The 21,239-nt window shown below is 40.2% G+C and overlaps 1 protein-coding gene across 4 annotated transcripts in view; it reads right to left on the bottom strand.

Moving 5' to 3' along the window:
* Positions 1 to 210: 210 nt before the first annotated feature.
* Positions 211 to 21,239, bottom strand: part of LOC128608109 (tight junction protein ZO-2) — a 57,565-nt gene continuing 36,536 nt past the window's right edge. For all 4 annotated transcript variants that reach the window (XM_053625553.1, XM_053625549.1, XM_053625550.1 and 1 more), the window contains 18 exons: positions 20,656 to 20,759; positions 19,564 to 19,717; positions 14,975 to 15,086; positions 14,444 to 14,553; positions 13,867 to 13,930; positions 12,220 to 12,370; positions 11,906 to 12,014; positions 10,020 to 10,239; positions 9,703 to 9,881; positions 8,532 to 8,627; positions 5,957 to 6,036; positions 5,526 to 5,736; positions 4,759 to 4,859; positions 4,198 to 4,422; positions 2,640 to 2,792; positions 2,055 to 2,393; positions 1,890 to 1,975; positions 211 to 1,457 (listed from right to left, as the gene is read on the bottom strand). In XM_053625553.1, coding sequence (XP_053481528.1) covers positions 1,280 to 1,457; positions 1,890 to 1,975; positions 2,055 to 2,393; positions 2,640 to 2,792; positions 4,198 to 4,422; positions 4,759 to 4,859; positions 5,526 to 5,736; positions 5,957 to 6,036; positions 8,532 to 8,627; positions 9,703 to 9,881; positions 10,020 to 10,239; positions 11,906 to 12,014; positions 12,220 to 12,370; positions 13,867 to 13,930; positions 14,444 to 14,553; positions 14,975 to 15,086; positions 19,564 to 19,717; positions 20,656 to 20,759 — 2,672 coding nt within the window. In that variant the 3' untranslated portion in view covers positions 211 to 1,279. The remainder of the gene's footprint in view (positions 1,458 to 1,889; positions 1,976 to 2,054; positions 2,394 to 2,639; positions 2,793 to 4,197; positions 4,423 to 4,758; positions 4,860 to 5,525; positions 5,737 to 5,956; positions 6,037 to 8,531; positions 8,628 to 9,702; positions 9,882 to 10,019; positions 10,240 to 11,905; positions 12,015 to 12,219; positions 12,371 to 13,866; positions 13,931 to 14,443; positions 14,554 to 14,974; positions 15,087 to 19,563; positions 19,718 to 20,655; positions 20,760 to 21,239) is intronic.

The raw sequence follows: 21,239 nt of genomic DNA, 5'->3' as shown, positions 1-21,239 counted from the left end.
ATGCTCTTGTACTTTAAAAACGTCTCCTTGAAACAATTTGGGCCTTTTTTTTTGTTTTTTTTTTTAAAATGTATTTTTTCTTTAACAGAGAGGGACGGCCTAACCGTTCTAGGTCATTTACACCATTTGGGCTTGATGCTCGGTTTGAAATAATCCGTTAGATCTAGACGTTCAAACACCCTTAATGAAAAGAATCAAGATTCCAGGAGCTGTAGTTCAGTAGATTTGTTTTATTTGGTGTTAAAGTCCAGTCAGTGCACGCATTTACTGTATAATATGTACACAAACTGGAGGCCATCAAAACATTGTTCATGAATTATAAAAGCACTTATCAACCAACATATGAAGGTACAGCAGACCAACAAAGAATGAAGTATAGAAAGAAAATGAAATGCTGTGAGGAATAAAAACAATGTATAGCGACGTATAGCAAACACAGTAGACAAACACTCTTTCCCTCTCTCTCTCTCTCTCTCTCTCTCACACACACACACACACACACACACGCGCGCACACACAAACCTGAGCCAGGCTGTGGGAAATACGACTGAACAGACTTCATTACTCCTGGCTGTTGCGAACAGTAAAAGACGGGGGTGGCAGGTGAACAGTATTACAGTATTAAGGGTTTTGGTGTCGTCTTTTCCCTGTTTGCCCTTGAAGCTTGTGAGCAGCAGAATAATATTTATTGTCCAGCGGTCTGGATTGTCAAGTCCCCACACCTCTGTATTAGTCAGAAAGAAAAAGGCACTTCAAAACATTGTAACAAACTCCAGTGTATTGTATTATATAATCGTACACTCAAGTGATCAGAAGTGACGGAATGCAAAGGCTGAGAAGTGTATACACTCCAAAGAGTGGCCTTTTCAGACCATTCTGCAGACATTTTGCTTCATTGGGCTCACAAAATAAACTAACAACAACAACAAAAAAATCTGGCCTGTAGCACACACCAGGCTTAAGGTTGTCATGTAGCAAAAGACAAAGAGTCATGGCAAGAAGTTTCAGCAGCTCTGAAAAAAAAACCCAAACTGGTTGCATAGGCAAGAAAAAGAAATGGCTCCTCCTTTCCAAACAAAGGAAAAAATGAACTGGCATATATACAGATATATATTTGTAACAAATATGCCATCGTGTTCACATGGAGTTAAATCTGAAATAAATAAAAATACAAAAAGATCAGGAAAAGAATTCAGCAGAAAGGCTTGGGCGTGAGCAGCTGTTGGAAGCCCTGGTGGTGGAATGGTGGAACAGTATGTGGAGCTCGAGCAGACAAGCTCTACAGCTCTGTGTCCTGATATTCTTGTTTGTTCTGATAGTAGCCGTGTTTGGTCGGGTCTGCTGACCGCTGCCGGTACTCTTCCTCAACCGTGTCATCTTTGCTGGGGCAGGCTGAAATACTGTCTGAGTAGGGCACTTTAGAGGGAGGAGTCTGAGGTTCCGGCCTCGCGCTGGATCTGTACAAAGAGATACAGGGTTAGACATGACGATAGGCTGCAATCACTATGACTTTTTAGCATCCATCAACAATGTACTGTATCTCTTGTCACTCAAATAAGTTGACAGCATATAGCAGTGGTTTGGATAAAAAAAAAAAGTTCCCCAGAGTGACAGAATGCCAATAGGAGACGGTTAGGGGCTGGGCTTCAGTTATTCACACTGAGATTCCAGAAAATGGAGGAGAAACTAATTTCGGTGGATAGATCATGCTATTGGCAGAACAAGTTAACCCTCGGCTTGGCACAACAACAACCGTCTACTGGTATCTGTGCTGTTTATGCTTTTTCTAGCAGATCAGGGACAGTTACTGGAATGAGTGGTCTCAAAGCAGGTTTCTTTTTTGGGCCATGGAAACATTTCTTACTCCTGAGGGGAAATAGTGCTCTTACCCAATAGGCTGTGGTCTGCTGTGGTCCAGTTTCGGGGATTTTATTGGGACAGCGTAGATGTCTGGGTGCTTCTGAGCAATCTCCAACTAACAAACAGAGTATTAATCGTATTTCATATTTCAATTCAAATTAACAGCAAACTTCACTTTCACACATGCTCATTACCCTGGCATCCTGGGCCTGCTGTATTTCCAGAACCCTTTGTGCTCTTGCGAATTGGTCCATCTTCTCAAAGGCTTTCACCTTGCCCAGAAAGGATTTCTGGGAAGGGTCCTCAGGGCTCCGCTCTGGACGCTCCCGGTCCTTGATTGGGCTGTCCATCAGGCCTCTGGTGGCTCGGGGCACGGAAGTGGGCTTCAGTGCTATGGGAGGTGGAAGAGGTTTGGTGATACTGGGCGGGTTTTGGATGTGATGGTGCTCGATGTTGGCAGGGTTGCTGGCATTTGGATCTCGTGGTTGGGTGAAGTGTCCGTGTGGGGTCTCGCCTTGAGCCAACGGTTTCACCTAAGAGAAAAATACACCCTTGATCAGAGTCAGTAAAGCTCATGGTAAGTCAGGGTAAGTCCCTTTCTAACAAATATATAAAAAAATATGTCCGAAATTTTAATATACTAAAGCCTTATCATCCACTGACCCAACAAATGACCTTCCTGGAGCTTCATTCATTTTTGTTTTTGTTATATTTACATTAAAAAGAAAATATTGCCACACTTCCTTTGGTGTACTTGCTCTATGGGACACATGGCACACCTGGATGACTGCAGGGCTGGCTGAGCGGAGGATCTTGGGTGGCTCAGGGAGAAAGGTGGACATTACAGGAGGGCTGGTTTCAACCGGCGATTCTCTGCTCACTACCCATACGCGGGAGTTGAAGCGGATCTCTGGGCTGGACTTCCTGAGGATCTACAAGGCAAGCACAAGATCACATACTACTCAGGGATGCTCTGGTGTTTATAAGGATTCAAGCTGACTCTCTCACAACTGGACTCTCTCTCATACACACACACACACACACACACACACACACACACACAAATGATGACTGTACAGCAGGGGTCATCAACTGCACTCCAAATTCAGACCCAGCTAATTTTTTTCATTGAGCCAAACCGACCAATTGAAAAAAAATACTATAGCACAGCCAATAAATGCATCAAAAACAGGTCGTAGAAACTCTACTTTTCTAAACATGCATTTATGTCAACAGATTTTCATATGTTTTCCATACTATTTACCCTCTCTGGTTGAATTAGGGAACTGACAACATAGTTTGTTTAACGAAGTGCTTTTCCTGCTTCAAATTCAAAACATGTCCCTTCTGTTCAGAATCCATGGCGCTAATCAAGTGACAACATGAAGTGCCACTGTGAAACAAAGCATCATCACTTCAAATGGTCTTACTCATAGCCATCTCTAATGTTTAAGCATTAAAAGGTAACTGTTAATGCTATATGTTTATCCATATTTTTGTAAGCAAATGATTTTTGCACATTTTAAGCGTAAAGCCCTGCCACAGAGGATGTTTAGAGATAATAAAGCAATTCTATGAATGCATGATAGTACAGCATATCTAGGCATACTGTCAGGCTATTAGTTGGGAATGTTGGGAATTACAAACATTACACAGTAGGGGGCAGAAGAGACTATGTATATTATTTGAGCTTCCATCTGCTGTCAAGCTTTATGGAGATGCTGATTATCTTTTCCAGCAAGACTTGGCACCTGCCCACAGTGCCAAAACTACTAGTAACTGGTTTGCTGACCATGGTATTACTATGCTTGATTGGCCAGCCAACTCGCCTGACCTGAACCCCATTGAGAATCTATGAGACACACCACACCCATCAATACAGACAAGCTGAAGGCCGCTATCAAAGCAACCTGGGCTTCCAGAACACCTCAGCAGTGCCACAGGTGGATTGCCTCCATGCCACGCCGCATTGATGCAGTAATTTGTGTAAAAGAAGCCCCGGCCAAGTATTGAGGGCATAAATTAACATACTTTAAAACAAAAAAGGCTTGAAATATTTCACTTTATGTGCAATGAATCTAGAATATATGAAAGTTCCACTTTTTGAATTAAAATATGGGAAACAAAAAAAATTCAACGACGTCAGTTTATAAAAATCTATATAGAACTGATGGCCTGCGTGCCTTTTAACTTCTTTAGTCAATACTGATTACGCAGTCATAAAAGCTGTCTGAGTGTGTGGTGTTTTGTGTTCTTGAATCTGCCTCAGAGTATGCAATGATAATTATAGATAAACATTTGTGTATTTTGTGTGTGTGTGTGTGTGTAGTCTCTGACCTCCTCTGGCATGACCGGCTCAGAGGATCTGCTGATGGCTGATACTCTCTGACGCTCCAGCGTTTCTTCAGGCTCATTATCCGTATAGGCTCCTCCCTCGTCAGCCGTGTCATCGTAGTCGCTGGTCACACGGCTGTCCATGCTCAGATAGTCGGCGCTCATTGCCGAAAGATACGACATGCGGTCATCGTGGAGATCAAGGTCTCCCTCAGCTGTCCCGTCCAGCTAAAAGAGACACATGATGGATCTTGGGTACAGACAGGAGCGCAAAAAAACCCAAAAAACAAACAAACAAACAAACAAAAACACACACACACAAACACACAGAAACAAAAACAAAGCTGTAGAGAACAATCAAAGAAAGATGAACAGTAAACAGCACAGAAAGAAACGGAAGAGGTCTAATATGACCAACGAATTAGTAGTAAGAAGGCATGCAGTGATGGAGAAAATATACTAACACCACCAATTAGAGTTAAATGGAGATATGAAAGAAGGGATACTGAAAGTATAAGATGGAGAACTGAATGATGATCGAGAAACACAATGTGTGGTGTTTACCTTCCCCTCTGAGACCCACACTGCCTGGGTCTGCTGCTGCCGAATGCAGTCTTTCACACTGCCGTACCATGCATCATTGGCTGCGTTCAGATCAATAACAACTAGCACAGTAAAGAAACAAGCAGAGAGTGAGATAGAGAGAGAGAGAGTGTGAGAGAGAGAGAGTGTGTGTGAGAGAGAGAGAAAGAAAATCAAGACATTTCGATCTGAAAACCTTGTTCTGCAGGTTCACCTACTGACCAATGAATAAACCGCATCTCCATGGACTGCAAAAATCACTAATTATCTGAAACATGCATGGATAGCTATCAGAAACAAACTAATATCCGATGGAGATGAAGCTCAGTAGTTCAGTACTGCTCTAAAATATTAACTGCATTACAGATTTGCTGTAATAAAATGTAGAGAATTGTGGTTATTACACCTTATACAATAATGCTGTTTATTCTCGGTTCTGATTGGTCACAAGGTGTTGATTAATTTACACATAATGTCGACTCGAATTCAAATCACAGGTTTATATTAAGGAGCTCATTCTAATACGTAATCGTTTCAGAAGCAACTTACACAGGAACTTGTATGGTGGACGCTGCACTTAAATAGATTTTTTTATGTTTGTAATTGTTTTCTGTGAGGAGACATTAATTCATTTATTTTATTTTTTCTTAAAGGAGCCTCAAGTGTCAGTGCTTTGTAACTGTAAAGCAGTAACTACGTTTTCTGACACTGGAAAGTCTTCATATATATATTATATATATAGGACTCACCGGTGAAGAGGTGTGAGCAGGATTTCCTGAGCTTGATGGCCTGGTCATAGAGTTTGCGGGCACTGCGGCTTGAGTTAGGGATGATCCTCTGCCTTATGGTCTTCACCCCATGCTTACTGTCTGGATTAAAGAAGATGACGATGGGGTACCACTGCGTGTAGTTTAGTGTGTCCACGGCCTTGGGGGTCACGTCCAGCAGAGCATGTTTATCCTGGGGACAGCAGGAACCAGAGAAAAAAAGGGACAGAACACACTGATATTTGGATTCAGTGATGATAAACTCTTAGTTATATTAGAAATCAAGGACTATAAAATATCATTTGTGTAAGAAGCATGAAAATGATGTGAATACTCTAAACATAACTTTCATGGCGAGTTTATTTTACAGCTAAGGTGCATGTGATGCAAGGTTCTCTGTGCATATATATTACCTGTTCAATGATCTGTCGGATGGTGTTGAGACGCACCACTCCGCTAGACTTCTCTGACCCTGCATCTTTAGGTTCTGTTTCTGAAATAAAAAGAGTCACTGAAATATCAGAAGTCGGTCTCCCTAGCTATGGGGTTTAAATGAAACAAATTCTTATGTATGAAATATTTAAGGGAGTGATTTATAGCTCTGTGATAATCACATAATTAAAAATACCTTTAAAAAAATATTGGTATACAATGGATCTGGATAGTTTCTCCATGTATGCCCTGTAAAATTCACACTACTATGTGGGTTGAATTTATGTCACTGAAATGACAGTGTTCATGTGTAAAAGTGTTGTTCACTAACATGGAGGTAATGCTTTTTTTCTTTTCTCTGTAAATTTGTGGTGTTGTTCATGAACGATTCGTTCATTTTTGACCGCGCATGCGCTGCAACATCCCCATAGGTTCTGTATAGGAAACAGAAATGATTAGTCCACGTCTCGAGTCCAACGACTCGGATCAGGAGGTGAACTAACAGACTGAATAGTCTAAAGACCCAGCTAAGCTATTAAGTAATCATTTCTGTTTCTCATAATTCGGCCTTGGTTGCATTAGCCTAAAGTTTATTTTTTATTCAAAATGTGATTAATGTTTGCGCAAGTACTAGATGTGTTGGGGAATTTAACATGCAACATTTTAATTATCCATCCATCCATCCATCTTCTACCGCTTACTCCTTCTTCAGGGTCGTGGGGGAACCTGGAGCCTATCCCAGACAACATCAGGCACAGGGCAGGGTACACCCTGGACAGGGTGCCAGTCACATTTTAATTATATTCCGCTGAAATAAATGAAATGACTCGAAAAAAGATTCGTTCATCTTACTGAACGAGATTCAAAGATCCGGAATTACTCACCACTGTAAATCGTTGTAAATTGTCTTGTTTAAGAGTTTAAAAGTGCTAAATCCTCTCTCATGCCTGCAATGTTTGGTGGTGGTGGTGGGGGGGTTTATTAATTGCTTGACCAATGGGTAAAGAGGACTGTTTAGATTGGCAGGAAAGGGCGGAGCTTCATGTTTTTGGGGGGGGTTTTTTGCATTGCAAAAGAAGGGAGAGCGGCCTTTTTTATTGTGAGGAAAGAAACAGGACATTGCCATTTTTCTTGGTTTTAGGCATTTTCTTTGCTTTGGGATTTTGTACTTTTGCTTTGGGGAGGAGGTGAAGAGACGAAGGAGTACTGCAAAGTGTTTTCTTTGGGGTGGAAGAGAAAGAGGAGCGAGGGATAGGGAACGGTGTAAGACAGGTCAAGAATCTTGCTATTTTCTTAGTTAGCCTTGCTTAAGCCTGGACGTTAGTGCAAGATGTAGCAAACCCGAAGAAACGCTACTTTTGTTCCAATTTGTGTGGACTTATTCAGCAAACCGGGAAAAGTTTTCCTTCCGTCTGACTTGAAACTACAAGGAAAAGAAAGTTCCCGTGTGAACGGAGCGACTTCTGCTCGGCAAGGGAGACTGAGTTTTTTCTGAAGCCTGTCGGTTGTCTAGGTCGTGGAGGAGTGTTTTTTTTTTTTTTTTTTTTTTTTGAGAATGCTGCAAGGTGGTTTTGAGTACCCGAGTTCATGGTGATTTTGCAGATGATTGGCAAGGACAACCAAATGTGCATTTCTTGTGTCTCCTCTGGAAACGCGGACCTTGGCGGATCACCTCGTCACTTTACAAAGGGCTTGTGAGCTCCAATAATGCAGGTCAACAACTGGCTTAAAATTTCCCAGCTGGGTATTATTGGGTATTATTGAGTATTATTGAGTATTATTTGGGTATTATTGAGGATTATTTGGGTATTATTGTTTTGTTTCTTTCTTCTGTTTCTTATCCTATGGGTTTTTTTTTTTTTTTTCAATTGAAGGGTGAAACTATTTGTTGACTTAAAATGCAATGCTTAAACATCCATTAGGGGTAAAATACACAGAGGTTTAAGGAATAAGTAAATAGCATTGATTTTATTTTAAAGTCGTGTTTCCTTTTTGTATATGTATTTGCATAAAAGAGTGTACTGACATGCTCTGCTTTCAAAGTGTGGGTTCTAATTTGATAGACAACTCAGTATTAAACCATTTAATTGAGTGCTCAGCTATTTGTTCCTCAAAAGACAATTCACAAAGCATATGAAGTTTCACTAGAGCACGGGTGTCCAGCCTTATTCACAAAGGGCTGGTGTGGGTGCAGGTTTTCATTCCAATCAAGCAGGAGCCACACCTGATTCCACCGGTTTAATCAAATGGCTTTCAATAGACTCAGGCGTGGCTTCTGCTTGGTTAGAATGAAAACCCTTTCCGGATAAGATTGGACACCCCTGCATTAGAGGATGTGGATGTCCAAAAATTACATACTGCTTCTTTAAACAATCAGTGCAATCTATAGCATCAATGCACCACCTTTGTGTGCATTTTAGGCCCGGGTAAGAATAGCTGAACAAAACTACTGCTCTCCTAATGGCTGCCTGTATCCTCAATAAATGCCCTCTCTAAGTTGAATATGATCAACTGTCACACTGAGGGAGGTTTTTAAATCTACGTGGCTCTACTCACTGGCAACGACGAACTCCTCTGGCAGCTCGGTGGCCAGTTTTTCACTGGCAGCGTCGGCTATAGGACCGAACAGAACCACGGGCCTCCTGAACCCAGCTACAGCACACAGACAGAGATAGGTTATATAGAGAGAAAATTATCAACTAAAGAGCATTATAAAACATTAGAAACCTCACACTCCACACATACAGTACAGTAGGACTCCCGGTCAATCCTGTGCAATTACTTATCTAAATAAGTCCTCCGTTAATAGTTGAAATACAGCCTTAAATTCTTTATTCATTACTTATAAAAAAAAAAGTGTGAAAGTAAAAGTACAGGAAAAGAAAATGACATCAGCCTCAAATCAACACATTGCTTATAGAAACTGTAAATTAGTGCCCGTTTCACCAAAGAACCAATAATACCTAAGGCTAACTAACAACAACTTTATTTCTAATTTCTCAAATGTTAGCTAGCATGATAATAACTCTGATACTGTACAAACAAGCTGAAGGCAATTAGCTAGCCGTCACAATAAGTGTAAAGATGTAGTGTATGAAAATGTAGCGAATAGAAAGTAGAATTTTTCTTCTGAAATGTTGAATGTATGTTAAATGTTAAATGGAAAAGACAAAAGTGAAGTAACGATACTTAAAAATAGACTTAAGTACAGCAACAAAGTGATTGCACAGCTGAACCTATGTGATAATTAAAAATCTTTCGGTGATGGAGGATTCGGGAAATAAAATGTACTTTTATTAACCATATTGTCAAATGAATCATGCTAATTGCAGTTAGTGTATACTATTTATGTTGTTGATTTGGGCAGGCAGTTATGTGCCCATGTGCAGATCCTAATCTGTAAGTAAATCATTCTCTCTCTCTCTCTCTCTCTCTCTTTTTCTCACTCCCTGCATTAGTGTATTGTTAATGGGGAGAATGAGACACTCTCTATGCGTCAGTTCTGCCCTCAGGGTTTGTCGCCGAATGGTTCTGGCTGTAACGAGGTTGTTAAATGTTTAATCAGCACCAGCTCCTGCACCTACTGCCTCACAAATGCCACTTTGTATCAGTCTTTCACAGTTTAATTATTTTCCACAGACCTGTGAGCTATTCACACGTTCCAATATCCTACTGTCTCTGTTTCATGATGGCTGCCTCTCTTTCTGTCTGTCTCTGAGAATCCTACCCTCTCTGAGCACCACCCGTTCGTAGGCAGGGAAGCGTGTGGAGACGAGGCTCATATCTTCTCGGGTCTTGCGCAAGTCCTTCTTCTTAGCTGCTCTCTGGCCACGGAGCCTCCAGAAGTCAGCTCTGTCACTGGTGGAAGTTTTAGGAGTGTGCTGGACATTAGTCATCTGCTCAGCTCTGCATGGGGAGAGGCAGGAGACAGAGAAAAGGTGAGTGGGTTGAAAGGGGTTTCCTATTCTCACCCAAAACCCAATGATTAAAAATACATTCCACACTGGTACAGTAGTCTGTGTGTCTTTCCAGCACATGGCTCACCTGCTCTTGTTGGGAATGATGCCCTTCTCCAGCAGCTGGTTGTCTTTGCCCATACGGATAGCCAGCCAGTTTCCCAGCTTGCCGTCATACAGTGTGTCCACCACTTTGAAGATGTCCCCTCGAGAAAAAGCCAGGCACTGCGGCTGTTCCTTCTCATAGTCAAAGTGAGTCCGTATAAAGAAGGAGTCTCCTCGTCCAGACACGAGGATGTCTTTGTAAACTAGGACACAAATAGAGGCACTTTTAACACCATCCTAGTTTTTGTGAACATTAGGTGACTAAAAGTAGAATATGGGATCTTGGGATCATTTATGTATGGGACGTTCATGTATGTGTGGTGGCCAAGGACCCTTAACATGGTGAAATGCTCGTTTCCTTCAATATATAGTTCTGACAAATACTATCCTGAACTGAAAATGGTTCTCTTTTACACGTATCTCAACCACAAGTAAAGTTATAATAAAGTATAATAAAGTATATTATTGGCAGAAACGTTCAATTTTGGCCAAAACCCAACTGGCTGTTCATCAAAATCACACTACGAGACATCGGATGGGTTTTCCCAAGCTGCCACACATGAATTTGTTGGCTTTAAAAGATTTGAATTAAATCTGATAAACAGCGCAATTCATCCTGAGACCCCTGATGTACAGTATACGACAGGACAAAATATAATGCCTTTATTACCTACAAGATACATACAAGACAAAACAGTGGCAAGCAGACAGGACTACAACGTGAGCAGTTTGCAACCTCATTGAAAATATATGATTCTTTTTACAACTCTTTCATCCTCTTATATACTGTAGAGGAGAAATAAAAATGTGTAATAAATGTCTAAAAGCAGAACTGTGGTTTGTCACGATTTCTTTATCTGTCTACAAAACCTTCATAAGTTTTATCTCACAGCAAGCAGGCAGAGAGACCTGGTGAGAGAGAAAGAAAAAGAAAGGAGGAGCTGACAGAAAAGGTCAGTGCTGTTCATCCTGATAGGATGCTGTGAGACTCTGGTTGGACTCCAAATCCAATAACTCACCATGAACCACACAGGCATTAGACAGGGGTGACTACGCACCTGATTAGATATTAAACAAACAACCTGGGCTGCTCTTAAATCTGTCATGCTTGCTTAGGTATTTCTCCCATAAACACACGCACACCTATACTGAGGGAGCCGTACTCGCGCAGTAACAGAAGCCAGAACTGTTCAATATTTCACTACTGAAGATTTAATTGTGTATCTGAAAATATGTTTGAAAGACAGAGAAGAGAATCGAGTGCACATGCATATTACACATGCACACATAAAGGGCAGTCTTGGAGAAGCCAGAACTGGGTCATACTGGTTTGTGCCGTTGGGGAACAAGCTGGTGGTCTTGTCACTACTCTTACACACATCAGACGTTTGATCCAGTACATCCTATTAGTTTGCATTCATTTTTTTATATCATGCACCCACAGTTAACTATGCGCTTAATGACATTAAATCGAGGTCATACGGTCGTAATGTGTGTTGGATGTATTTTGAGTTGAAGAAGTAATGAAATAATACCAATATGTTTTGTTAATATTGATGTGTTCTCCTGTAAAGAAATCGTGCTGACAGTTTGAAGGATAAGCTGACCGAGCATCCATCCGCTATGCTTACACTTGAATTAACTTTAAGGTCATTCATAATGCTATAGTGAATAGAGCTTAATTCTGGATTCCATTAAACCTTAAGGAAAGGGTAAATAACTGGTATTACTTCTCACTGTATTGCCCCAGTGTTGGGAAGTTAAATAAAAACATCCTATTTTTCTTAACACGTTTTCATATCGGTCACATTCTAGCATTTTTACCGATATTGTGTAACAGTGTCTATATGAGGAAGGCGGAAGACTCACTGTCAGCTTTACTCTGTGCCAATATAGTGATGATGTCTCCTCTGGGGAGCTCCAACAGGAAGAGCACTGCCTCCTCACGTACGATTCCTCGAAAGTCTACATTATTCACCTGCAGGTGAAAATCATAACTGGTTTTATACAAAACACACAAAGTGGTTGAAAAATATACATCTGGTCATGCTTGTGTCAGTGGGTGCTTTACAGTATGTATGCATTATTGATTTAAGGAGTTGGACTGACTGGATAGCAAAAGATGTCGGATTTAGTCTCTTAGGTGGTTATTTCTATTGCTTATTTGAGAGCTGCAGTTGTACCTTCATGATCTGGTCCCCAACACGAAGGCCCTCCTCCTCTGCAGGGCTGCCCTCCTGAACACCGGCGATGAAGATGCCCACATCGTTCCCTCCTGCGAGCCGCAAGCCAACGCTCTCCCCTTTCTGGAAGCTCACCATCATAGTATTTGGCCTGAGGGAGAGAGAGAAAGAGGGAGAAGGATTAGGCTATTATCAAGGACTTCATCCTGCGACTCTATCAAGTACTTTTACACATACATGTACCCATCAAAGACAGAAGATTACAAAGATAGTACTAGATCATCTACATGCATCAGTCTGTTTATACCACACTGAACATAAGACTGAACTAAGATAGAACACTTTTTATAATTAATACAAATGTGTAGACTTTTTCACACTATACTGCTTTTTCCATTGGTCCAGTACTAAGACGTATGGTTTTCTTATGTGTTCAGCTATCAGAACCTACTGGTACTCAGCAGCATGGATAGAAGCACTGTTCATTACCAAGTAGTTACACATACATGCAACATTGTGCCATTTTTATTCTCTCAACCTGCACAAATGTTTCAGGTGTCTTTATGAGACAAATCAACATAAATGCTTTCATTCATTATCAGAGCATTAGGGCAGTCACGTTTAGAGAGCCTTTTAATATGTTAAACAACCCTCGACTTGGATCTGTTTTACTGCTGTACTAACTTGCGGATATATTACCTCCTATCTAACAGGGTTTAGCTTCATGCTATTCTTAGACCCTAACCTATTTTACTAGCATGGGATATATTTTTGATGGAGATTATAAAACAAAATTTGGAAATTTGGAAACTCTTCGGTGAGCCTTTTACCATTCACAGTAGCTAGTTAACTAAAGAAATTTTCATTTAAACAACGGTGTCACAGTGTTCTGTGATGATGACACATTTGGGTGCTAGAAAAAGAAACCCACGTCCTGTTTGTTCCTTTTTAGGCCAGTTCTTGTTTCTATTGTGGAAAAATTTCCGAACCGTTAGCATGTGTTAATCACTTGTACCAGGGAGAAACTCATTAAATGTAAAGATCTCTGGCACTGAGATAAAGGTTTTCAATCAGCAAGCATTAGGCACAACAATAAACCTTCCCATGCACGTGTGAGGAAGAAAGAGATTATTTATTAAACTTCATGCTAATTTAACAGGGTTTTTACATTACTGGGACTTGCTAGTGAGTATGTGTTTAGGTATGTATATATTGGGGTGAGATTTACGTACATGTATTTATGTATGCATTCTTGCCAGGATGTGTCTCTGTATTAGAGGTGTGTGTCAGGACTGGGAGTGAGACCCAATGAAAGAGTATCTTTGAGAGCAGGCAGAATTGGGTTTACAGTGTCTGCTGGAGAGGCTGGGATTGGTCAAGTGTGTCTTCCAGAGCAGGTGGGATTGGTCAAGACAGTCCTTGCAATATGGGATGTGGGATTAGTCAAGAGTGTGATGGGAGAAGGAGAGATTGATCACGAGTGTTTTAGGGAGTGGACATGGTCAGGCAGGATCAGGATTGGTAGTGGGTGGGAAGCAGATGAGATGGTATTTAAAAAACAAAACAAAACCCCAAAACACAAATACACCCCAAGTGCATATCCACGTATGTTTCAGTAAGTCTATACAATACACCTAGAGTACTCACCCATACATCTCCTCATCCTCAGGGCTTGGTCGCAGCAGAATTTTGGGTGTTTTTCTGATTGGTGCTGGAAATCAATACACATGATGATGCCATTTAGTTTTGGCCTGACATACATCGTTTCTCCTTCAGCTATAAGTGACTTGGCCTGGGATACATATATACAAACCCAGACACTTGTGAACATTTCAACAAAGGACATGCACTTTAAAATCTGTAGTATTAAGAAGAGAGTCTAAAAGGCTTTACCCAAAATGCACCCTCTGTAAGCTAATTAAAGAATGTATAAGAATTTAACAGCAGCAGATTCAGTAAGTATAGTTTCGTTCTCCTTGTTCAGAACTTTGTGGGCGTGTCAGAGTGCATAATGATTGGTAATGACATCTCAGGGGCAAAATAAAAAAGACCCAACAAATAATAGTGGTTGGGAAAGGACAGAAATGAGACTGCAGAATGTTTTCATTTAATATATTTATATAAGATTTAAGTTCATGGCGGCAATAACTGCAGCTTGAGAGAGTTGAACAAGCAGACACATATATATTGTTCATGGTGTTGTGTTAATAGAAAAAGGATGTACCTGGAGGCTCCTCTGGTGGATCTTCATGTTCTATCTGCACTGCAGGTGGCTCTTCTCCGACCTTGTAAGGAGACAATGGTGTCTTGGCCAGCCTGTTCTGGGGCTCTTCTCTGGAAACAAAAGTAGAAACATTTGCCCAGAAGATTAATCTCCTGAATAAATAGAAAGGTTTCAGAAGCAGCGATTTAAAAAGATTTAAAGTTTAATTGAGGAAAAAGGGTAGAAAATCTGTTTCAGGGCAACATTAGATACTCCCTGCCTACTAATAACTGGTGTAATAAGTAAAACTCCCTTGTGTTACTGAAAATCAACACTTCCTGCCCAATCAAAATCGAGAATTCAACATAATATATGAACATTTAACTATCCAAAGTACCCTTGAAGAACCTTTTGAAGCCAGTCTACGCTACACAGGAGGTAGGAGATAAGTGGGGGATCTTGGGGGTTCATAGTTATTTGTTTGTTTGTTTGTATGTTTGGAATAGTGGGTCGTGGTGAGCCCTTGGCTTCAAATCCAAACAATGAGCATACCTGGTACTCTCTCGTGGCAGCTCGTTGGAGGAATGGGAGGAAATGTCGGACTGCCGCGACCTTTGGTCATCTTGTGGTGAATATGATCTGTACGATTCCATTTCAGAGACATCTGAAAGCAAACGCAGATGAGAGAGTCAGATGCATTTCATAAGTGCTAGCATTCTAAAACCCTCCACCAGACGACCCCCGAGAGAGAGTTTAGCGTTCCCGCTCCCACACACAGCTCTTAGAGTTATTCACTTTGTGTTAATGTGTCAAGATCTGCCTCGTCATAACACGCTGGAAGATGAGAAACCAGGACGGCAGCTTTGCCAGCACATCCAATGCCACTCGTGATGTTTTGGGGAAAGAATAATCAAAAACGTGGAAAATGGCAGTAAAGTTTCATCAGTATTGAACCTTAAATGAGTTACAAAGAGGCAGAGCAGGGAGAAAGTGCGTGTGTGTGAGAGAGAGGTGTGTGTGTAAGAAAGGCCGGTCTGATGAAACAGGACACCCGTTATCCCGCTGAGGAGACGTGTGAGAGACATAGACATATACAGTGAACTGTCTTGGACAGCAGAGCTATTTTGTTCCAGGCAATCTCCATGTATCATATAGTAAAGCTCTACTTTTTCCAGGGTAGTTCAGAAAATTCCTGTTAATTAGAGACGGGTTAACAAACGGCACCGATATGAAGCAGATATTCGGACCAGAGGAGTTAGGTACGATATTCAATCCAGAGATACGAAGCAAGGTAAGAGTGATTGTGTGACAAGCAGAAAGAGAAACACAAGGACACTGATCAGATGAAAGAAAAGGGTGCGAGACAGAGATAGAGAGAGGGAGGGAGTTACTGTGTGGCTGGGTGCTGCTGGTGAACCTAAGAGCATGTCCGCTGCTTTAAGAGAACTCTTCAGCTCCTCACAGTGCCAGCGGTGGCCAGTGCAGCGTGCCTAAAACACACTCTGTTACTTGGCACAAGACACACACACACACACACACACACACACACACACACACAGCCATAGATACCAGCCAAGAGCATCTGTGCAGGCCTAAGTGGAGCACTAAATAAGAAAATACAGAAATAGAAATAATGTGTCCACTAGTAGCGGTCATTAACGTGTAACCATAGGGATGCACCAATCTGATACTGAGTACAAGTAGATCTCGTACTAAAATGGCAGCTTTTAAATGTTCCGACATGATACACTGACTGACTTTATGCCAGAAAGAGAGAGGCCTTTGCTTCAGGGGACAATCTCACCTGGACATTGTAGACTTGTACCTAAATACAACTGTTGTAATCATAAAGACTGTCCTGTGTTCATCCCAGCACTCTTATTCATTATATTCTCATACTGAACATCATTTTAAACACACTTAGCAGAAACCTAAACCTGAAGAGGACGGGCTTTCTGGTTCTTCTCAAGGTTTCGTCGTCATGCCTTCTCATGGAGTTTTTCCTTGCCACTGTCAGCTCTAGTTTGCTCAACAGGGATCTAAATCTACATCCAGATTTTTGTAAAGCTGCTTCGTGATGTCTCTTGTTAAACGTGCTAAAAGGTATAGTTAGCAGTGACTTTCTGAAATGCTAAATCCAAACAAACACAACCCTTCTGCAGATGTTTGACCTTTAACCATGCCCCTTCAGTACATGTGAGCTGTCTAGTCCAGATCCTCTGAATGTGTAAGAGGCAGAGTATTCTGAATTGGCAAGCAACATGATTGACAGGCTACTAGACACACTCCCTTGTACTAAGTGGTTGGATAATATGCCTACAATATTTTATTGACTCACTGGCCCTACATGTAAATTAGGATATTTACCAAATACAAGCATAACAAATTGTCGTGCCTACGTTTCGCATAAACGACTTGAAAGAGTTGGATTGTTTTTTTTGTTTTTTTTAAGTGTGTTAATATCTTAATATCAGTATTGGATTTAAACGTGAAAATGGGATCGGTGCATCCCTACTGAAAATTATTTAACTTAATAACTGTTTTAACTGCTAAATGAGTGTGCATATATGAGAGAGAATGAGTCCACTGTTTTGTTTTTTGTTTTTAAATTAGAGATGTGTAAAAACGAAACTGTTGGGTGGAGATGTAATTACAGCCTGTAGGACACACAAGAAAAAAAAAAGAAGAAAAAAAACTTCCAAGAAGGGAGAGATAAGAGAGCCGTACGGTCACTCCATTCCAAAACCATCTCTTCTGTCATGTCTGGCTATTTACATCACACCACTACATATAAACATCTACTGTACATGTCCCTCGCATACACACACCACAGGCATACACACTCGATAATTAACAGAGAGACAGAAAATACACACACAAGACACCATAGAAAATAGTAAGAAAACACACACACCCACACACACACCCACAGATGATGATTAATCCAATCATGTGATCGTTTGTAGACTGGTAATTAGGGATTACACATTGAGAGGCTTACAAGTAAACACATCACCTCTGTTGGAAGTCAGCTGTTATTTAGTAAAGGTCAGGGGTTAAAACCTGCCTGAAAATCTTCTAAACAGTTAACCATATACAGGTAACATAGAGAGACATTTTCAACCAGTAGTAATCTTCACATATATAATCTATGCTATATTGGTCACATGACCTCTGCCCTACTTATCAGACTTCCACCCCTACAACAAAACCAAGAGATTCTGAGGAAGTCCTAAAGCTTTGTTTTGCCCTTAGAAACATGTCTGACCCCAAAACTAACATTCCTTGTGAGTATTTGGGGAAAGCCACAGTCCACAGTCGAGGCACAGAACAAAAGCTTAGATGTTACATTGTGGTAAACAGCACACACTGCAGTGAGCATATTACAGTATAGTACTCACATCAGTGTTGCTTGACTATGAGAGTATGCTACATCATCTTTCCTGCTAATAGTTGCAACAGTAATAAACATGTTTTTGTGAACATCGAAAAAATAAATAAATAAAAAGATATAGTCCTCTCCCACTGGCTTTTATTTACCAAAAGGAAAATAAGTCAACACACAGGATTAACAATGGATAAAATAGTTTATTGATTAGGACGGATATTAAAAACTGTTAGCAAAAATATATGTGCACAAAACGTAGGGGTTTCACAAATATATTAAGTGCATGGGCTTGTAAGCTTTACAATTCAGCTAAGGCACAAGTCAATAATAAAGATTAATGGTAACCGGACAGTGTGTGCTGCAGTGTCTCTGACGTCCTTCTGCTAAAAGTATGACATATTATCTGTAAAATAAAAAAGAACAGAAATTGCTCTTGTAGAACCAGTACATTTTCAGATCAGTGCAGCTCTCTGGCTATCAACCTGCTCAGGGGGTCCAAGAATAATGAAGCAAATAATAACGAGAAGCATAAAACGGTTGAAATTGTGACCATGGGCGGCCACTGATACTGAGAACCCACGAATACACACATGTATAAGTCATATATTTCAAGAAATGTATCTAGCATATACAGTATGTGTATGATATTTACCTGATTTAATATAAAACAGACGGATCAGGTTAATTACATCATGATGCAGCAGGCTGAACAGATCAAACATCACAGACTAAGAATGCTGATTTAAATCTATTTAAAAACACTCATTGGAATATCAAAGGCACAACCCGATTATAATTAGCATTAGTATTGTGATATAATAACCAGACCCTGGAGCTTTGAATGCTAGGCTTCACCATTCTTTAATCAGAGTATTTTTTTTTTAGGGGTGAGAAAAAAAAAAATTGATTCTTTGATGCACTTCTATTCTCTCTTTAAACAATTCTGTATCGACGTACAGTTGTCCCTAATCAAATTTTTTTACATTTATATTTTCAATGAAAAAAAAAAACACTGTTGTGAAGCAGGTCATAATAAAAGGAGGTCAATTGCAAGCTCCAGGGCTTTTGCTTAGCTGGAGCCAAAGTAAAACATTTTAATTTTTGCTTTAAATGTATAATTTTTTTAATTTTGTTTTAATCCATCGTGTATAGACTTGAGACTGCATTGAGAACGCTGCAAAAATCACCATCTTGGCAAGTAAAAACATCTGAATATCCTGAATATAGACAAATTTACATGGTCTTTCCTATTATAAGATTACAATAAACCAAGTATAAAAAAAAACACTGTCAAGATTAAAATTGATAATATAGTGTAAAATTTCTAAAAGATATATTTTTAAAAAATCTTTCAAATTTTAAGCATTTATTTCTGGGTAGAAGTTAAATTATCTGCTTTAGAAAGAAAGCTTAAAAGGAGTAAAAGCATCTAAAATCAGGAGGAATAATAATAAATTTGCTCATATTTAAGATATTTTCACTTGCTAAGATGTGTTATTTGATTGCAGAAAACCGTTTCAGAATCGAATCATGGCACCCGGAATCAAACCACACTGAATACTTGTGTTTCTGTTGTGCTGACATCATTTAAAATTATAGCTCCAGTCCAGGTAGTAAATGGGCCATATGAATAAAAGTTTAATATAGCGATGCTTGTAAAGCTGAATTAATGAGCTACGGAGATGGCCGGTCCAGTATAAGATAGCACAAAATAAATCGCGTCAATCAATGATCCGCTCCAGAGTGTACTCACCGTCAGGCTCGGAGTCGCTGTCTGCCAGGGCCGGGATGCGGACCAGGATCTGCCTGTGGTCCCTCTGCACCACCAGCTGAAGTTTCCCTCGAGACTTCTCGATCAGCTTCCCCGCATCACTCAAAGAAAGGTTCTCCGTCACCGTCCCGTTAATCTGTCCCACAGCAAACAAACTAGTTAAAGGTATTGCTAAGTGGCTTCATGCTGTTTTTTTTTTTTTTTAATACAAAAACTTTTTAAAAATCTATAAAATCCATAAAAGACCCAAAGAAAGAAGATGAGAAGAAAAGCACGGACAAATAATCTGTGGTGTGAAGGAAACACTGTCTATCTGTGACGGTTCTGCGTCAAAAATCCTATGTGAATGTGAAAGGTTGTAATTTTATATAAAACTGAAAAATTTCTAGATCGTTTTACATGTGCCATTTCACCCATATATGTGAATGCTTCTCTCGTGCAAATCGATTTTCACATATTCAGGTCATACTTTATATATCCCAATGCAGACTTTGCATGGAGAGGTTTAACAGTTTGTAGACATGGGTCATAGTTTTGTTCAGCCCCGCCTCCTCAGATCTTATCGGATTATTATAGTCTACATTAACACAACCAGGCTGAAGTGACACAAAACCTGCCTTAATGTGACACAGATATGCTTTATTTCAGGACTGTTTGGACACAAAAACATGGCGTAAGACCTCCACTTTCATGTGTGATCCTAGTGAGACATGAATGAGAATTAATGTACTTTTTTCCCCCCCAGTGCACATGTGCAGATCTGGGCATAAATTTGAAATTGTGCAATGAAGCTTGCAATGTCGCTGTATTGTGAACTATTTATGGAGTTTTACATTCAAAATGGTCTAATAGTGAAATGTTTGTCAAAAACTTTGAGGTGTTCTGTGCTTTGGCAGAGTAACCACTGATTTGTAAATGCACCAAGAATAATTTAAAGACATAAATTGGGATTATTGTTTCAGTAAATAGACTGTACCTGACATACTCGAGTTATAGTCACAGTAACAGATTAACTGTTAAAGTGTTAAAATGACTTATTGACAGAAAATTAACTCCAATATGTCTGATGGGTACCTTGAGAATGATGTCACCCTCTTGCAGGTTCCCGTCTCTGGCAGCCAGTCCTGTGCTGGTCATCTCCTTGATGAAAATCTGGCTGCCCAACCGAAGACCATACTCTTTAAGAAAAGATTGAAACTTCAGTTACTCACTGTTTAGTTAATCCTGACCTTAACCACAAGGACTACATCATTAAGGACTTGGCATGACTACAGCCCAGCAAACCCTGAGGCAAATGCCACCAAAGTCCAACAAACAGCCAGGGACTGAAAGCCAATCAAATCAAGCCAAAATGTAGAGTACTGACTGAACAGCCTCAATAAAGCTTTCCATTTCCTGTAGATCATTTATTATCCAATGGTATGCTAAATGAAAAAAGAAACTGTCCAATAAAATAAGCATCAAGTTGCTGCCTGGTGCAAGCTGTTGTTTACCATTTCAGCTCTGACATTTCTATGTTCTATGAACAGCTATTTTCTGCCCTTGCATCACATATACAGTAAAAGATATTCTAGAGTCTGGCGTTTTTATTTTCTCTCGTGGCACAAGGCGACTGTTACTTACAGCAGGAGAATGATATGACGGCCTTTCCTGATTCT

The sequence above is a fragment of the Ictalurus furcatus genome, chromosome 5 (assembly GCF_023375685.1).
Source record: "Ictalurus furcatus strain D&B chromosome 5, Billie_1.0, whole genome shotgun sequence".
In the NCBI taxonomy this organism is placed as follows: domain Eukaryota; kingdom Metazoa; phylum Chordata; class Actinopteri; order Siluriformes; family Ictaluridae; genus Ictalurus; species Ictalurus furcatus.
Note: the sequence above shows the minus strand (reverse complement) of the source record. Positions and strands in the feature narration are given on the sequence as shown.